The sequence below is a fragment of the Solanum stenotomum genome, chromosome 12 (genome assembly GCF_019186545.1).
Source record: "Solanum stenotomum isolate F172 chromosome 12, ASM1918654v1, whole genome shotgun sequence".
NCBI lineage: Eukaryota > Viridiplantae > Streptophyta > Magnoliopsida > Solanales > Solanaceae > Solanum > Solanum stenotomum.
In genome coordinates this window covers 45,187,685-45,207,440 of record NC_064293.1, presented here as the reverse complement: position 1 = coordinate 45,207,440, position 19,756 = coordinate 45,187,685, and the positions used below count along the sequence as shown (strand labels likewise).

The following is a 19,756-nucleotide window of genomic DNA, read 5'->3' as shown; positions in this document are numbered from 1 at the left end:
TGTTAAGTCTGTTCTCGCTTTCAAGTTTTCAAACTAGCAGAGAGTAAAGTTGTCTACATGGTGCTCTTGACACTTCAAGCACCCAGCACCGCACTTTATGGAAAAAAAACTAAGGAGGTCGTCATCATACGACCGAAGCACTATAGCATTACCTCCCAAATAATCAGTCCAAGTGCATTTATTGGATAACAATTTAGTCACCTTACAAATAATTAGTCAGGATACATATCGAGATGTATGAAAAAAAGTGTGTAAATTATCTCAATGATACAAGAAAAATGTCAGTATATAATTATACAAAACATGAGGTAAAAGGTTGAGATACGTTTACCCTCCACCTACTCTGACCAACATTAGTGCGCACACAACATTTTTCAAGAACGAGCTGGAGTGAAAAAAAATGACCTGGTGATTCACCATAGCTGGCTCCATCTTTCTGATTAGAACAGAACTTGAGCAACAAAGTCAATTTGCAGATACTGCCTGCTGAGTATCCTTCACATAAAGTGGTATTCTCACCCCAAGTTCCTTTAATCGGTTCACTAAATCATAAAGAAATTCAAAGGTGAGTTTATATTGTTTGTTAAAATCCTCTCGCACACTTGGCTGGATCCTAAACCACTCTCCCAACAACTTGTGTACATGAGAACGGATGATTCTCCAAGGCACTGGATATCGCTCACAAAACCTCAAATATTCTATCAGTAACTCAGCCTGATCTAGCTTATCGTCTTCCTTCATTCCTGCAACACCCAAACCCCATTCAGCAGTTTGATACCCAGCAAAGAGGGCTGGATTCTCAAGAAGAGGATCTGCTGAAAGTACCCCATCAGCACCAGTTTCTTCCAAGCAACTGTGTACATCATCGATGTGCCTTATATTACCATTTGCCAGGACAGGAATTCTAACAACATTTCTGACAGCCTTGATGGCCTCCCAATTGGCTCTGAATTTCCTCCCATCTTTTTCATCCCTTGTTCGTCCATGCACTGCTAGGAGAGAACAACCTGCATCCTCCAACATCTTTGCATAACTAAGTGTATCTTGCAAATTAGGGAAAATTCGAATTTTGCATGATACCGGAACATTAAGATTGTTCGCCAACTTTTCTACCAGAGACTTGACCAGAGAGAGATTATCCATGAGGAAAGCTCCATAATTCCCGCGTTTTGCAATCCGCTGAGGACACCTTCATAGCAAGTAGTAGCTTAGCAAACTGAACTGATAGAAAAGATGTGCACAGATAATCCAGGAAATATAGAAACAAATCTGCAGTCTCGTGCATCAAACAGTTTAGAAGGAAATGCAGAAACAAAAATAAAACCACAGATCTTGATCTGGATGAGAAGCTGCTCTATTCCTACTCATTGCTAAAGGATACCCTTCACAACAACATAAGCAAGCACATGACTTCAAAAGGCAAGTGGAAAAAGAAAATATAGAGCCAGTTATGGTCTATCATTCATGTATTGGAGCTTATTCCATTGTTTTCAGACTCTAATATAGACTTCATTTGATTTGTACAAGTTGCTAATCAGATTTATGCTAGTATATTAAGTTCTTGGAGTCATCGGAATGATGTTTATATGGTTTCTGGTCTTATAGTTTTAGGTACTAAACTTTTCCTAATTCCGTAGTTCAATTTCTAATCCCACTGGAACACCACAACTGGATAACATACCAAAATCCATCAATGTAAGAATTGTAATGCTACCAACAGATTTTCATGGTTTAGGAGCTTGTCTTTGCTTCTAACTCTTTGATACTTATAGGGGAATGCCTAACAATTTTTATTCCTGATCTTGTTTTGCTTCCACTGCCTTCTATCTGACATGGCAATTAGCAGTTAGGATTGGGTTTGGGCAGGTTTAGAGACAGTTTTAAAAGGAACACAGCAATTAGCTAACCGCTAATAAACTGGACTATTTCAAACCAAAACTCACAATCAGACCAATCCTATTTAATCATATCTTAGAAAGAGTTTAGAAAATAATATTGAAAACACAGATTTTTCACTTTAGGGTGGAGATGCGGTGCTCAAAAAATGTCTATGACCCGAGTAGAGCTAACAAATGCATCCTAAGTGGCCCTTTTGTTATCCTTTTCCTCCCCCCAAAAGTGGAATCAAGAAGCAAAGGTGTGTGACAACAGTCATTTTAGTGCAACTTCGATTATCATTGAATACTCAATATGTTTCTTGACAAATGATTATCCTTTGCTCCAAATAAACTTCAGGTACGAATAGAGTATACAATGAAGAAATAGATTTCTCAAGTGGAATGATGTTTCAGTTAGGCTTGATGAACATGGTATATGAGAAAAATCTATGCATCTTGATTAGGAAACATTGAAAAAAGAGGCTACCCAAAGTTGATGTCCACATAGTCACAATAGGGTTCAACTTTTCGAGCTGCTTCCAGCAAAGTGTCTGGATTGTTTGCGCAGAATTGAACAAAAAGTGGACGGTCCTCCTACAGAGAATAAAGTAGAATCAGTTCAAATACTAGTGTGTGGAAGAATGTGCACAATAACATAATCCCAACTTGATAAATTATACAGAAATTTCACCATTCCAAATGAAACTCTTTACCATGATTATGATTTAGGTAGAACATAGTGAACAATTCTCATGTTAACAATTAGTACAAAACAAAGAACTGGATAAATCAAAACCAATATATTCAACAGGGGCATTGTTATTTTAAAACCGGCTCTCGGGGAATGGGGATTTTCAAGTAAAGACACTTATTATAAGCAAATAGATACCTTGCAAGTGGAAAATTCCATAGCCCGATACTTCTCATCTTCATTGAATAAACGCGAGTGAAGCATAGGAGTATAAGCCGCTTCTGCACCATATTTTCGACATAGAAGACGGAAAGGAAGCTCCGAGTTGTCAACCATTGGTGCCACTATAAGTTTGGGCTCGCCTAGCTTCTTCCAATGAGACCACGCTCTCTCTATGCGCGACTCCCCTTTCAAGTACCCATTTGGACGATTCAGAGCCAGCGACTGTGTCTCTTCTACATCCTTCTGTTCCAAAGGAATAGAGCAAATTGTAGTGATCTCCGAACAGAGACAGTCGTCTTCAATGTCTTCGGTGTTGACGTTTATGGTTTTTGTTGCCATTAAAAGTTTTCAGTAGATGGTGCGACAGAGAAACGGCGGAAACAGGTCGATCCGACGATGAACAGGCAACGGGGACGGTCACGCAACCAATCGACGCCGCAACCGCCGCCTTTTGCCGTTGAGGTACGGTTTGCACATGTCGCTAAAGGTATGTAGACTACGTTGATTAAGGGCCGGGTCCAAATTCTAGGGCGACAGGCCCAATTATGAATACCACACGGGCCAAGCACAATTTAAGGAGGGAAAATCACTTACGTGTATACTTTTTAAGGGATAGGATCACTATACGGGTCATTTGCACTTTTCTGCTGATATTTAATTTTTAGAAACAAAGTTTCAAAAATGCTATGGTTTGCGCTTGATTAGAATTTTACAGCTACCGTCGATTTAATTATAATTTATAATTTTACCTGTTAGGAGGAGGAGAGAACCAATGATATTTGAGAGAGAGGGGATAAAACATGTTGTCTTAATTGTATCAAGTTGTATCATGAATACAATTTTGATTTGTAATTTGTATCAACGGGCAACAATTGTATCAATTTTTATCAACAAATATAATTACATCAAATGTATATGTTTCTTGTGTATTCACTCTATATCAAACATATACATGAATATAGTTGTATCAAGTATCTCAATAAACACAATCGTGTCAAAATAATATATTAATGAATATAATTACATCAAATGTATCAACGAATACAATTCTATCATGTATAGATCACTTTTTGGATCCAAGACTCCAAATAATTAGCTAAGTGTACAAGTATCAAGTGATGGAATCACTTGTATTCAAGGAATGTCATTTCATCAAAAAATATAGGGAAAATTGTATATAATAGCAAACTATAAATTCAAATTAAATGTTATAAATGTAGTTTGATTTAATTGTACCCCATAGCAAATTGTTGATATTTCGCCTATCTCCTGGTGAATCTCGCTCGCCACTCTCCTTCTCTCCCTCGCCTCTCTTACATTTTATACAAACGCAAATGTATAAAATGTGTTTGTGTTTGTATAAAGCAAGAGAAAATTGTATATATACATCTATTTTCGTTCCCCTCTCTCTCCTCTCCCAAATCTCGCTCGCCACTCTCTCATATCTCACTCGCTCACTCGCCTCTCTCACTTTATACAAAAACGAAAATGTATAAAATGTGTTTGTGTTTGTATAAAGCGAGAGAAAATTGTATATATACATATATTTTCGTTCCCCTCTCCCAGATCTCGCTCGCTCACTCACCTCTCTCACTTTATACAAGAATGCAAATGTATAAAATGTGTTTGTGTTTGTATAAAGCGAGAGAAAATTGTATATATACATATATTTTCGTTCCCCTCTCTCAGATTTTGCTCGCCACTCTCCCAGATCTCGCTCGCTCACTCGCCTCTCTCACTTTATACAAACACAAAAGTATTCATTGTGTTTGTGTTTCTATAAAGCGAGAGAAAATTGTATATACAAATACAAATGCATATATTTTTGTCCTATACACTTATGATTATACAAATATGATCTTCCCCTGCCCAATTTTCTTTTGTCTTTCTCTCTTTCTCGCTTTATACAAACACAAATTATAAATTGATCTTTTGTATATGTATACCAAAGCAGATTATGCAACTGTTTTCTTTTGTATATGTATAGCGAAATTATACAACTGCTTTCTTTTGTATTTGTATAGCGAAATATACATATTTATGTTTGTTATGGAGCGCAATTACGCAAACTATAGCTATAGCATACAAATATGATTTTTGTATTTGTTATATGTGAAAGTTGCTCAAATATATATATATATATTGTAATTAGGTAAAGAAATTATTAGTTTCTTTAAGTTTTTTTGTTGATTTACTTTATTATATATTTATATTCTTTAGTGAAAATCTTAATCCATCACTTTATACCTATATATGTACCAAAGAGGATTAAAGAGCTTGTGAACAGGAAGTCTTCGAAGTCTGACCAAGTCTTTGCATTCTCTAATTTTCCAAAATCTTATATTTTTTCTCCCTTAAAAAGTCCAAGCACAATTTTCTCTTTTCATTCTGATTTTAGTTTGGAGGGTATACACTGCCACAAATGAAATTTTTTTCGACAATTATTTAGTGATAATTATAACATTATTATTGTAACTTAGCATGTGACAGGAGGTTAATTAATATTTCTATCAAATCATCAAATAATTAATGTCTATCATATCAGATTGCCACCGTTCAACAATCCTCAAAGGTTAATTAATTTAAAGAAAATACGCAGTGATGAAAATCCGGGGATGTCAGTACGTGTACGTCGTTGATAGTAATACTCCCTTCATTTCATTTTATTTTTTAAAATAGACAAGTAAAAATAAATAAACAAAATATTTATATAATATTTATATAATAAATATTAAAATTATTTTATGTTTTTTCTTTTTTCATAATTTTAGTCTTATAATTAAAATTCTAACTCCATCATTTAATATGACAGAGTTTCAAACATAATGGCGTGGGATAGGGGGAAAACAACGAAAAAGGGCAGAAAATAAGACCAAAAAATGACCACGAAAGTTGACTAGGATGACAGAGCCATACTAATAGGACGATTCCCATGCAGGTTTGACGTTGAGCATAGAGAAATAATTAAAGGTAGGAAGCAAAAAAACAAAGGGTAGGTCCACATACTTTGAACCATAATAATAATAGCTCATGAATTCTTCAATCAACCCATCTGCTCTTCTTTGACTTGTTAACCAAAAACATTGATTCATCATAATTTTTCCATCTTCCTCTTATACGTGCGTGCGTGGGGTTCAACACTTTTCACACCAAACATCTTCTTTTTTTTCACTCTATTTTCTACAACTACAGCCTACTGAATTCTGAAAGCAACAAATTTAGCATCTAGAGTTTTCTTTGTTGTTTGCTTCCTTCAACATCTTAAGTTTTTCAACTATATGGTCATGTAGCATTCATTTACTTCCAATTAATTATTATTTTTAGAACACAAGTGTAAATATTAACTAGAGGTGTGAGTTCTATTGCTCTCAACATATAACATTGCAGACATTCTAATTATTTGAACTCATGTATGAACTCTAGATTCTAAATTTATCTAGTTCATACTTGACTTTTAAATATCTAGTTTGAAAGTAAATGTATTCATATTTAGTTAATAAGATAGACCTTTACTCTATAGACCTCATGCCCAATACATTTGGACCGTGAACAATATTATATAGCGACCCAATATCGATTAAATCAAAGTTGAAAAGTCTAATTCCGATATCATGATAAGAAAAGGGACATTATTGAGAGTAACTTATCCCAAAAGAGCTAACTTATTATGATTAGGAAAAATCTTTTTGGCCAGAAAATTTGGTCAGAATTTGGCCAGAATGGTAAAATAACATATTTCACACCATTTTATTTTACTTTTTTGAACATTTTTACCCTTTTAACTTTAATACTTTTTATATTTTAATTAAAAAATGGAAAAAAATCAGTTTATTTTAAAATAAAAGGAATATTATATACTTTTTAAATTTCTAGTCAAATTCTGAGCATTGATTAAATGCAAATCCACCTATTGCGAAGAAAACACCACAAATTGTTGCATTTACTTTTCTCCTCTCCTACTAGTATTTGTCATTAGTATGGTAAGTTGAATAGTAAATTAGCCGTCCCATTTTCTCAACTACCAACCTCTCTCTCTTCCCTTATAATACTATACTACTACCATTTTTCTTTTTGTTAGTCAACCGTTCCAAATACGACATCTAAAGAGACCCCATCTAGATCAACAAGGTTGTTCCACTACGGCATCTATCTTTCTTTTTTTGACCAAGTCACTTTCTTGCTTTTACTTTTGTGATGATCAACTATTTAGACTATATATCTAAAGCAAATAATCACAATTACATTAATTAAATAAAGAAATGAAAAAGATAAAGCTATAGCTACTCCATCAAAAATCATATGTCTCTTTGTTACATGTTAAGCATCCAAAGACAAAAGCTAACGTAGTAAAAAGTAAAATAAAGAACCCAATTGCATGTACTATTTCTTTGAATTATTCAAACGCACCTAATCCATTATCCTTTAATTATGTTTTTGACCTGTATTTGTAAATTGGTTTAGTACTTAAAAAGCATAGAAAATACGAAAGTAGAAACGAATTGAGTAGGCAATTCAGTTTAGCATAAATAAAATACTTAATTACGATGCTTAATCTCATTTGAGACAGATCTTGATTTACTTCAACAGACTGATCAACTAATCTAATTAACAACGAGTTTACATTGATTGGAAAACCCTTCATCTTTTCAGGGGGGGATTTAAAGAAAGCTACACAATTTTTGATTCCTAATTAAGAAGACTCTAAAATGAGACTACTTGTTTCTGCAACAGAAAGTGAATGATTATGTTCTCCTTCATATGTAACAATCAGCATAGTTGGATCATCCAATGCTCTTTCAACATGTTTACGTGCTGGACAACCTCTTACACTACTACACTTGTAATATCCCCTGTTGAATAGCAATAATAATAATTTAGAATCTATCCAACAAATGCATTTATTAAACAAAAAAATCATGATCAATTAGCTCTAAATATACCTTGGATGTGGTGATCCTTTGATTGGCTTCTGTCCATATTTTCTCCATGAGTAATCATCTGGTGGGATATCTGACAGTTTCATGCTTATTGCCGGTACTCGAACTACCCTCTTCAGCCTTAACTTCCTGTAAAAAATTCATTTCATCAATACTATTGCATATCGAAACAAACATATTAGCTATAACGATTAAGATTTTAGACGAAATATATAGTAACTGAATGATGAAAACTAGGTGAATTTAATTACCTTCTCTTGGAACAATGGCATCGGCCGGAGGATCCACTGCACTTCCCAGATACGGCATTCTCCGATAAACTGCACTTTCGTTTCAGTGAAGAAGAAGACAATGGAGGCTTTCCGGCAGAATTAGAGATTTGAGAAGAAAGATTGGTAATCTGGAAAGATGAAGAATGTTGTTTGCTCTCTGTTTCCCCTGTTAACGATGAGATATTGAACGAATTTGTGCGAGACATTTCCGGTGAATATGAGAAACTTATCGTTTTTGGAACCAGAGGGTTAAAATGGTCATAGTTAATCAAAGGAACTTGTTGGATCGGAGTTGGAGAATACACTTTCGTATCAACAAAATCTTTACTAGAATTCATAGCCAAAGGAGCTCTTCTGAATCTAGCATGACCAGTTCTGTTTCGATCTAGAAGTGAAATTACCTTCTTAAACTTTGTAACAGCTGCATCAGCCACCATTTCAATCTCCATTGGAGACTTATTTCGCTGCTGAATTTGTTGAGATTGAGTCTCTGATAATAATCTGATGAGTTTCTCAACACTCTCCAGACCAGAAGCAGCTTCTTGCACAACTGATTTTTCTTCTAATTTCGCCACGAAGTTTATACAATTAGTAGTACTATTCCTATTGTTTCTGTAATCCATCATTAGCTCCACAGCCATTATAGCTAATTTAGACAACTGATCAGAAGTATAGTGATTTCAGAAAATAGAAAACATCAATGAAGTATGTAAATGAGAGAGTTTAATAAAGAGTCAAAGTTATGGCTTTGGTGAGGGTATTTATTAGCATAAAAAAAGAAGAAGAAAGTTGTGATAAAGTAAACAGTAGGTGACTTACCTGTCACTCTAATCTAACTTCTGCCTCGTCAAGATTAGGTGCGAATACGATCGCACACAAATACGAGGGTTTTTTTTTTATTTTATTTTTTTTATACTTTTTACTTTCTTAAGGTCAAAAACAATAAATATCGATACCAGTGCTCTGATATGTGCAATGTGCGTCGAGGATTTTTTGAAAAGAAAGTTTTTTTAATCTTCAGGAGGTAAAAGTAAAATATATTTTTTATTATATTTATATAATTTCTATAGGTCTTAATTGAAGCTAAAAATAGGATATTCGTTAGTCAAACTTTAGTACTCCGATTCTGCCATTATAAGACGAGTAGTAATAAAACTCAATAATTTTACCGGTAAATTGTCACTTTAATTTTTGGGAATTGTCACTTCTTTTTTTTTGTTAAATTATTGTTTAAGTGAGAAGTAACTTTAATTTTTCTTTCTCGAGGGTTGTGAAAGAAGAGAATATTATGTTGCTTTAATAAAAGGGGGAAAATGATTTTGATTGTTGTGGTGTGGGGTGGGTCATGAGAGTAATGGTTCATTGACCTTTTCTTTGGGGAAATAAGAGTGAGTGGGGTGGGGTCTCTTTTGGGGAAATTTGAACTGATCAGGTCAAAGGAGTGTGACAACGCCGTCCGATTCACGAGATACTTGTGTTTGATTTGGAGGATTTGTTGTTAGTACTAGAAGATCAAAGAAAAATAGGGGAATTGTTATGGATCTACCAAAAAAATTGTAAGATAACACATAAATAAAAAAACACTACTTATGTTATGGATCTGAATATCTAGAGTGTGGATAATTTATTATCAAGTTTCAAGAATAAGAATAGAAATGATTACTGCTCTTCTATCATGCTATGAATATTGAGTCTAATTTAAGAGCGAATAATTGTTCAAGACTGTTTGAAAAGAGCTAGACAACACATATTTTTTAAAATTTGATGTGAGTCTCTTGTAATACGAATAAATACCATATAACAATTGAACCACACATGTCATGTAGTGATAATAATGGAGATAAATTTTTTATTAATATGATTCAACATCTATCATGTATATAATTTTTTCCATTCATACGATACGGAATTTAGAAGACCACTCTTCTGCCCCTCTAACTCCACCATTGTGCGGAAATTGTATGAACTATGAAGTTCAAAATCTGAAGTTTTTTCATTTTCTTTTGCGCTTTTTGCCCAAAACAAAAAATTAAAATTGACCTAAATCATAAAAAGAAATTTAAAAATTCTTTCAGCTCTAACTTTATAATTCTGTAAAAAGAAAACATAACTATATCACTAAATTTAAAACTTATAAGTAAGATTTAGAAGGGAAAAAACGCATATCAATTAGTGGTATTCGGTTACGTACTACTTCTTCTACTTCAATTTTTTTCCTCCCATTTTAGTTGACTTTTCTGATTTTTTTTGTCTTTGTATTATATCATTGACTCAAGCAGGGGCTGGAATTTTGTTTCAACTCCATTTGTCCTCGTCTCTTTTTTGAATAAAAGGGATTTCGTTACAATTCCATTTTGGCCACTTTAATTATTTAAGTTTGATTTTTATCTTTGAGCATTGGATTCATCTTCTTCTAGAATGTATGGAGTACTTTACTAGTCTTACCCGCTCAATTGGTTTTAGCCAGCATAATTCAATTGACAATAGATTTTAGGTTTGACTATTATTATTACAAAAACGTAGTTTAAATTAGAAAAGAAAAACAACTAGGATAATTTTATAGGAAAATTACGCGGATAAGCAAATGTATACTAGTTAATAAGTTAACATAGCTACAATTTGCCTTAATTACAATTCACGGACTATTTTTAACTATAATTATGCGGCTCAGTTTTTTTTGTTTCGTATGATTCACGCATTTGTATAATTCAGAATTTGTATAATATAATTTGTATAACTTTTGTATAATGTAGTTTTGTATAACTGTTTAAAGTTCAGACGTTTGTGTTTGTATAAATTCGTTATTTCGGATTTATACAACAAAAGTTGAATTATACAAACGTACCTGCGAATTATACAAACTCACCCGCAAATTATACAAACCCATGAATTATACCTACGAGGTAGCTTAAACTGTAGCTACAACCCATAAATATGCAAACTATAATTATGGAGCATAATTAAATTTATTATAGTAGCTATTTGTGAAAATTTCCCTAATTTTATTTGGATAGAATTAGACATTCTTGTAAGTTGTAACTAAACTCTCTTCCAAATGGTAGAAAAAAAGATAAAAACAAAAGACTTAGCTAGGACTCGTTCAAATTGAATAACAACCATGCAACACTAACATGTGTTTCGTTTCATCGTTTACGTAATCATATTTCTTTGTTCGGTTTGAGTTGATTTTCAGTTAAAATAAAAATTTAATCAATTTAGCTTGTATTTACATTATTAGAAATCAAATTAAATATAATACATGTTTATTGGTTTGGTTGTTATNAGGCAACTTATATAGCTACAACCCATAAATATGCAAACTATAGCAAGAAGGAAGCGGCTCTTTCCACGGCGGAGTCACCATTGACTCTATTTATTATTATGGTAAATCAGTGTATCAAGATGTCAACCTGAGATCTTATTTCGGTTTGATACGTCCACCTACGAGACTCACCTTTGGCTTTCGTCTCGGTAGATGTTAATCATGGAGCATAATTAAATTTATTATAGTAGCTATTTGTGAAAATTTTCCTAATTTTATTTGGATAGAATTAGACATTCTTGTAAGTTGTAACTAAACTCTCTTCCAAATGGTAGAAAAAAAAGATAAAAACAAAAGACTTAGCTAGGACTCGTTCAAATTGAATAACAACCATGCAACACTAACATGTGTTTCGTTTCATCGTTTACGTAATCATATTTCTTTGTTCGGTTTGAGTTGATTTTCAGTTAAAATAAAAATTTAATCAATTTAGCTTGTATTTACATTATTAGAAATCAAATTAAATATAATACATGTTTATTGGTTTGGTTGTTATCAATTTGGTTCAACTTTAGAAAATCTAATGGTATTGTTCTCTTTCATATATATAAAAGGAATTTTTCATTCTATTAAAGCTTATTATCCGTTATTATTCTTTTACCGCGGTAGGTATAATTTTTTTGGATTATGAAAAAACCCGCCTTAAAATCTATAAGTTGAATGAAGTGGATAAAGATTATAGGAAATATAAATAAATAAAAATTAAAGGTCTAAGTAAATTTCATATATTTACCTAATTATTCACCGTTATTCTTTTCTTACGGTATGGTTTAAGTAATTTTAATTAAGTTGTTTAAATGGCTTTATTAAGCACAAAATCAGTTAGGATAGTAATCTAATTCATTTGGAGTCAAACATGTTTGTTGAACGAACCTTTACACACAACAAGTACTGTACTTGAACAAATTTTGTGAAACTCATCAGGATCTCTTTAGGTGAGTTACCATTGAATCGTATGTCAGGAATATTAATTCCCTAAATAAATAGGGAAGAAAATTTGTAGTTTAGCTCTATTTTGTCAATAAGAAAATATGATTGATTAAATTCTTATGAGTTTCGAACATATAATAATCATTTATTAAAGAGTGATTGTGGTAATTAATATCAATGGCTAATGTAAGAGAATTTGAATATTATGAGTTTGAGAGAAAGATTTTACTGTGAAATAATATATTTATTGGATTTAAATCTATGTTTATATTTATTTGGTGAATTTATGAATGAATCCATAAATTATATTTTGCATTCGGCCTCAGTAATAATTAAATAGTTGAGCTAATTATCCTCTGCACCGTGATTAATCCATTATTTTCTCTGCTATGGGTGGATTTTGATTTGGCTGTTTGTGGTTACGTGTCGTGGTTTTAAATATGTTATATGAAAAGTTATAATTAAAGAGTTGTTAAAAAAATAAAAATTGAAACGAATTAAAAAAGGAAGAAATATTTTTGAAACAAATTAAGAAAAAGTGCAAATAAATTGAAACGAAGAAATGCTTTTCTTACCTTGTTCAGTGTAGCCTGTAGGGAACTCGGGCCTAGTATCTCTCTAGAAACCAATTGTCTGGATTTATTATTAAATTTATAAGCAAAAACTAAATTTGATAAATTTGTAAGCAAAACTTGAAAATAAATCAAATATAATCGTTTTTATTGGCTTTTGTCAGACTTTTCACTTGAATGAATATGAATAGATAATTTTACTTTTACGTACAAAATCTTCGATTTTCGAATGCCTTGTAATCGAAACTGCAACTAGCTGGTAAAGCAGTAAAGCACTTGATTTGGTTTCGACTTTTGTCGGGGGTTTAATTTTTTTTTGTTTACTTCTTTTTTAAAGTTCTAATATTATTTTTTCATGATATATATATCTTAAATATTCTCATGGAGGTACGGCGCAATAATACATTAATCACCTGCTATGTCCGTCAATATTTTTACATCGAATCATACATCAAGTTTTAAACTAAATTCATTTTTTAAGATCTACGATATTCTGATCTTGCGCACTTTGCAAACATGTCATGTGCTTAAATAGACTTTTTAATATAATGACAACAAATTAACATAAATTCATTAAATTACCCAATTATTATAAGTACATTTTTACCCCTGTTTGATCAAAGCGGCGCCTAACCTTAAGAGAGATCTAGTCTAGTAATAGAAAATTGAGTCTAAATAATCAAAGTGTTAGGTTATAAAAGTCCAACTTAGAATCTTATAATCAGTAAGCATGAGTCAAAGAAGAAGATTTGCTGCACAGAATTTAGACTACCGTCTCCGGGATCCTCGCGATGAACAAGGCTGCATTTTAAAATTTAAACACACACATCCGAGAAAAAATGGCCATGCAAACGCAATGCCTTACCTACCCGCTACTACCATATTTATCCGCATTTGATATTTACATCAAATCATAAATATATGTAAACTACAAATAGGAAAGGAAGAAGATTAATCAATTGAATCTACTTTGTCGAAAAATTTATGAGTTTATAGCTAGTATGAAAATATGCATTTGAATTCCATGAATATACTACAATAATAAGAGATATTTAGTATCAATTGATTTTTATTTTAAAAATATTATTTATTACCATAAAAAACATACTCATATTTATTATTGTTGATGATAAAATATAACATCAATTATATTATTATCGCTAAATTATTTCCCGTTAAATCTTGTTGTAGAGATATAATTAGATGTTAGCTAGAGCTTGTAGTGTAATGATGAAGGTGCATTTTGGCAAATTTTTCAAAACAAACTATGTTTATAATAACAGTAAGATAAACAAATTGAATCGAAAAAATTATTGACCAGCTGCAATGTGTAATAAGAGTTTACGTATGACTGTTGTCTACTCATGCATTTATATTGGTTTGAAACATAAATATCGAATACTAATTAGGGAGTAATATTTTTTCCATTCATATTTAGGATATGAATGTGGACAAAGTGGAAAATTTGGGTCACTCGTGATTTCCTCAACATTGACCGACGAATTGACGAGTGTAGAAATTAATCACTCTCCATTTATATATATTCCAAATTTCCAACAATTCATTGTTGACTAATGTGTCCTTTTAAAGTTTATTCGACGACTAGTAAACCTAATAACCTACATTTTCCCTTAGGTATTTAATAGGTTACATTTTAGTCAATTTCCTTTGTATTCACATCAAGAATCTAACATAAGTGAGTAAGAAAAACAAAACATCTGCCCGTAGAAGTCAAAAAAGTATAAGCCACCCAGCTGGCATTCATCAGCTTTGTGGAGTATCTAGCTAGGACTAAATATAGATATATAGTACTCCTAGTATATGTTTTTATATAATTGCTTATATATATACTTAGATATCAGAGCCCGTGCTAGCACGAGCCCAATATGTATCTTTTTTGTTTCAATTTATGTGACAAAGACAAAATTAAAGAGTTAATCAAACTTTAATATTAATTTAAAATAGTTTAAATTTTTAATTATTGTTAACAATGGTAAAAAAAAAATTTATGTCTTTTAACATTCTAAATTGCTAATTATTGTTGTATGATTTGTAATATCTTTTACGCAATTTTGAAATACTAAATGTTATTTTTTCTTTCTCAATTTATGTGATACTAGTAAAATTTTGAGATTCAATCAATTTTTTTGTCTTTAAAATATTATATTGTTAATTACTGTAAATTATTGTACTTTCTAAGTAATTTTCAAATAATATATATTATTTCATTTGTCCAATTTATGTGTCACCGATAAAATTTGAAGAGTTAATCAGATTTTTTACATATTTTTATATCTTTTGAATATTTGAGTAAATAATTATTGTGATTTATAATATTTTATACAATTATTTAAAAAAAATTAAACAACAAACAAAACAAATTCATCATAGGAAAATTACCAAATCATCCTTGAATACATCAATAATGGATCCCACTTTTTGTTTAAAAAGATATGCATATTGGGAGGATATTTTTGTCCAAAGTGGAAATAGAATAAGTATAAAACATTAAAGTCTATTAAAATTTTAAATTGTTAATTCTTATTGTATGATTTGTAATATTTTTACGTCATTTTCAAATAATAGAGGTCATTTCTTCTTTCTCAATTTATGTAATACTAAAAAAAAATTGAGATTCAATCAATTTTTTTTTGTCTTTGAAGTATTTCTAGCTGTTAATTACTGTAATTTATAGTACTTTCTAAGAAATTTTAAAATAATATATATTATTTCATTTGTCCCAATTTATGTGTCACCGGTAAAATTTGAAGAGTCAATCAGATCTTTTATATATTTTTATATCTTTTAAATATTTAAGTAATTAATTATCGTGATTCATAATATTTTATACAATTATTTTGTATAGTAAAATAAATTTAAAAGAAACAAACAAAATGAATTCATCATAGGAAATGACCAAAGCATCCTTGAATACATCAATAATGGGTCTGACTTTTTGTTTTTAAGAAATTACACATTCGAAGGATATTTTTGTCCAAAGTGGAAATATTGTGTAAAAAATGTGTATTTATTGTGATTTTGAATGTTTTGTGGGGTAATAGGACGCGCGCAAAGTTAAGGTGTCTTTTTGAAAATCTGGGACAACTTCAAGTATTACTTAATGTTTTTTCTCAAAATTTAATTTACTTTCGTAAATAATGTTTTTTCTCAAAATCTAATTTACTTTTGTAAATTATGTGTCATATCAAAATCAGATTAACAAATTCAAAAGGAATGAGTAATAAATAGCTCATACAATGACATATTTATTATTTAACTAAATAATAAACATGTAACTAAAAATCTTGTTAGCTTTTGGTTGAAAGCTAACAAGATAGTTACAATGTAACTATATACTTTATATATATTTTCATTGTGGCTTATTATATATAGAAATATTATATATATAAATGTATATAGTGTATACTAGTGTATAGAACTCAAATCTTACTTTATATTTTAGTGTAGTGCATGTGTGGCGGCATTTGAGAAAATTTTAGAAATAGCAAAAACATAATAGACATAATAAGGCTCTACGTACAATTATAGTTTTGATAATTGCGTTTCATAGCTATAATTATGTTTGCTATGAAGACTGCGGATTATATATTTCTTCCCGTTTGTATATTTCTCTTGCGAATATACAAATAGGGTAAGTTTAAACAAATTGTGTATTTATACATTTAAGATTTTTTTAGAACTTCGATTATATATTTCGCTTGTCAATATACAAACATGGTAATTTATTATAAATTTTTTAAATTGTATACAAATAGCTATGATAGTCATATATAAAATTCTGAATTTATACAAATTAGACAAATTATACAAATCAGATTAATCAGCGAATAACAAAAATTGAGGAAACTATAGCCACAAATTATAATTTTCTTAAATGATAGCTACATTACCTAATATAGGCTAGATGTTTGTTATTCTGCATAATTTTTCAATATTTTTGCATCAAATGTTTATTTTAAATTATTTATATATTTATTATACATGAGTAATTTAGTGTGATAAAAATGCACGCTAATCAATTATAGTGAAAATGCTAAAACTGTGTATGCAAACATCTATTTGGATTGGTGCAACCACCGGTAAGTTTTACATTATGAATTTATGGTTTAGCAACTTCAGAGTTCTTTTCTTCAATATTTACCCAAAAATTAACTTGATCAATGGGTTGAAACATAGATCACCATATTACGGGCGGATCTAGGGATAAGGTGTTCATCCGAACCTCCCTCTTATATCTTTGAATTGAGTAGTATCAATGGATCGGAGGACCAAAGACTTATTTTATTTTGTATATTTGTAATAGTGATAAGGATATTATTGAAATTTATTTGAATATAAATAACGAAATTTAGTGGTACACGGATCGATCATAGAGCCATATACAATAATCACTACAACAAAAAAAACTTTTAGCGGCAATAAATATTGACATTAATAAAGAGTGTTAAAGTCTTATCAGAATTAGTTAAGTGTCATCAGAACCAGTGTTACTAAAGACTTTAGGACATATACAAAGAGTGCTAATTGCCGCTAAAAATACATATTTAGCGGCAACTAATAATCATTTTTGATGTAGTGAATTAGTTGTCCAGTCTCAGATTGAATATAGTCATGGTTAGAGAAGGGCAAATTACACCGACCCTACTTACACCTCTAATATATAAATAAGAATTATATTTATGTATGTGCATGTATAAATTTTAGATCTCCTAAGTACAAGATTAGTGGTTGACTCAATGGTTTATGATAAATTTGAGGCGTGCACTACCAATAATAAATGCTTAGTTCTGATCAACCTAGAACGCAAGTTGATTAGGTGGGTTGAAATTGGTTGACTCGAGATGAGCTTGGTAATAGTTTATAGCCAATCTACTCATAACACTCACCAAGTCTTAATTTCTTTCTTTGTTTTCTTTTAATTTTCTTAATTAGCAAATAAAATCAATAAAACTTATTTTCTTCTTCATTATAGTGCTCTATATATATAATAATAGATATAAACACCCTCAATAAACTATATAAATATTCTAAAAAGGTAATTTCTCATGGATTAAATTGGACGACATAGATTAATCAACCTAATGTTTAAACGAATTAAATTAATTAGGGGATCAATAAAGATGAACTAACTAATAAATGAGTGAGGTCATTATTCCACCCAAACTTGAACGGGTGATTGATATATTCATTAGCTAATATATATTACTAGTCCACATCTCTAATTAATAAGTGATAATTGGAATGATACTTACAATTGAGCTAGCTAACACCACTGTACAATTGCCCAAACATGAAATTTTATACACAAATTTATTATTTAGAGACAATAATAACATATTCGGTGTGTAATTTCATAAGTGATATATATAGGGGGTAAGCAGACCTTAACCAATAAAAACAAGTGTTATCATGAGCTTATGGGAACTTAATCCAATTCTTTTGGACTTGTAATAGTTTAGGAAGTGATATATTTTTCACTTTTTGTACATCAAACGGGCTGGATTGGGTTCCACTAATATGTTAATGCAATTCTATCTAAATTAAAGTCCAAAACCTAATATGCTACTATTTCAGTACAGGCCCTTCTGGACTCCTCTTTTTTGGGTTTTATTACACATCATCTAGCTAGTAGTCTTGTTTAAAACATGCCAAAGTCATTAGGCATTAAGAAATAGTAATAGTATTTCATTTGTGCTTTAACTGCCCAAATGATACAATTGACCATGTTGCTTTGAAATAAAGATCAATATTAGACAAACAAAATTGAAGTATGATAAATTAAAATTACTTAATTTTTAACAACATACATAAGCAAATTTGACCATGTTGCTTTGAAATAAAGATCAAGGCATATCATGTACGTATGTAAGAAATAAAAGTTCATGAAAATACAATTAGCTAATTGTATATATTTTATTGCTATTAAAAATATCCTTGATCGCAACGATAATATTAAGTTTTTCTTGGGGATACGTAATTAGCTCCTAACAGTTTACAGAACGTTGATGCATGCAGTGATCCTCTCGGATCGATAATAATGGCTCCTTTGAAAGTTATAACGGCCTTGACATCACCATTCCAAAAAATCTGCCTACTCCCTTTAATTTTCTTGGGCGTGGAACCATAAATTAGAGTCAGTTATTAGAGGTCTCTTGTTTCGACTTTCGAACTCCAGATATGAGTTTTTTTTTTAAGAAACATTTAACACAAGTTTTTCCATTTGAAATCGTGTTAGGCCTAATTCTTATTACTTTGACTAGATTATTACTAACCGCATATTTTACAATACATGCGTGGTGTCTGTGCATGTACTTTTGGTATAAATTCAAATTTAGTTGTGTCCAGATAAATATTTAACTTAAATTACATTTCACTTGTTTTTACATAGACATGCATAAGTACTACAAAAATAAGCTTAACAAGACCAACATTTTTTCAATTATATCCGTTTTGATTTATGTTTTTAGAGAAAATTCCTTTTGATATGTAGAATTTAAAAAAATAGAGAATATGGTCTGATATACCTCTCAATTTTAGAGCTAATATACCCTCGTTATGAAAGTGACTCATATATATCCTTACTGTCATACAAATGACTCACATATACCCTTTCCCTTTAACAGAAGTAAAAAAAAAAAAATTAATTTAATCTTTTAATTAATTATTTAAAAAAATATAATCCATATGGGTATATTTGATTCTCCTCACACGTATTTTTTTTTTTAACTTTTTTGTTTCAACTATTAATTTAAATTTATTATTTTGATGGTCAAATTTATTTGCGTTTCACTAATTTTCTTGTAAAATTTATTATAGATGCCCCACTTTTATTTTATTTTTATAAATACAAAAACTAAATTACAATATAGCCGCAAAAAAATAGTAGTTTTAAAATTTTTCGTTAACTAAAGA

The 19,756-nt window shown here is 30.6% G+C and overlaps 2 protein-coding genes across 2 annotated transcripts; both read right to left on the bottom strand.

Annotated features, from left to right (window-relative positions):
- Nucleotides 1-239: 239 nt before the first annotated feature.
- LOC125846614 (uncharacterized) lies at nucleotides 240-3,314 on the bottom strand. Its single transcript, XM_049526168.1, has 3 exons — nucleotides 2,767-3,314; nucleotides 2,365-2,471; nucleotides 240-1,189 (listed from the first exon to the last, which is right to left on the bottom strand). Exons 1-3 carry the CDS (start codon nucleotides 3,127-3,129, stop codon nucleotides 466-468), a joined length of 1,194 nt encoding a protein of 397 aa, XP_049382125.1. The 5' UTR covers nucleotides 3,130-3,314; the 3' UTR covers nucleotides 240-465.
- A 4,015-nt stretch (nucleotides 3,315-7,329) lies between these two features.
- Nucleotides 7,330-8,843, bottom strand: LOC125849171 (probable WRKY transcription factor 7). The gene is made up of 3 exons (XM_049529197.1): nucleotides 7,979-8,843; nucleotides 7,731-7,856; nucleotides 7,330-7,640 (listed from the first exon to the last, which is right to left on the bottom strand). The coding sequence occupies exons 1-3, from the start codon at nucleotides 8,638-8,640 to the stop codon at nucleotides 7,481-7,483; spliced, it is 948 nt and encodes a 315-aa protein (XP_049385154.1). The 5' UTR covers nucleotides 8,641-8,843; the 3' UTR covers nucleotides 7,330-7,480.
- Nucleotides 8,844-19,756: the final 10,913 nt, after the last annotated feature.

Coding starts and splice junctions, on each gene's coding strand:
- LOC125846614 (XM_049526168.1), bottom strand. CDS start 3,129: ATGGCAACAAAAACCATAAACGTCAACACCGAAGACATTGAAGACGAC. Junction 2,472..2,766: donor TGGAATTTTCCACTTGCAAG/GTATCTATTTGC, acceptor TATTCTCTGTAG/GAGGACCGTCCACTTTTTGT. Junction 1,190..2,364: donor TATGTGGACATCAACTTTGG/GTAGCCTCTTTT, acceptor CTTGCTATGAAG/GTGTCCTCAGCGGATTGCAA.
- LOC125849171 (XM_049529197.1), bottom strand. CDS start 8,640: ATGGCTGTGGAGCTAATGATGGATTACAGAAACAATAGGAATAGTACT. Junction 7,857..7,978: donor TGCCATTGTTCCAAGAGAAG/GTAATTAAATTC, acceptor AATTTTTTACAG/GAAGTTAAGGCTGAAGAGGG. Junction 7,641..7,730: donor AAAGGATCACCACATCCAAG/GTATATTTAGAG, acceptor GCTATTCAACAG/GGGATATTACAAGTGTAGTA.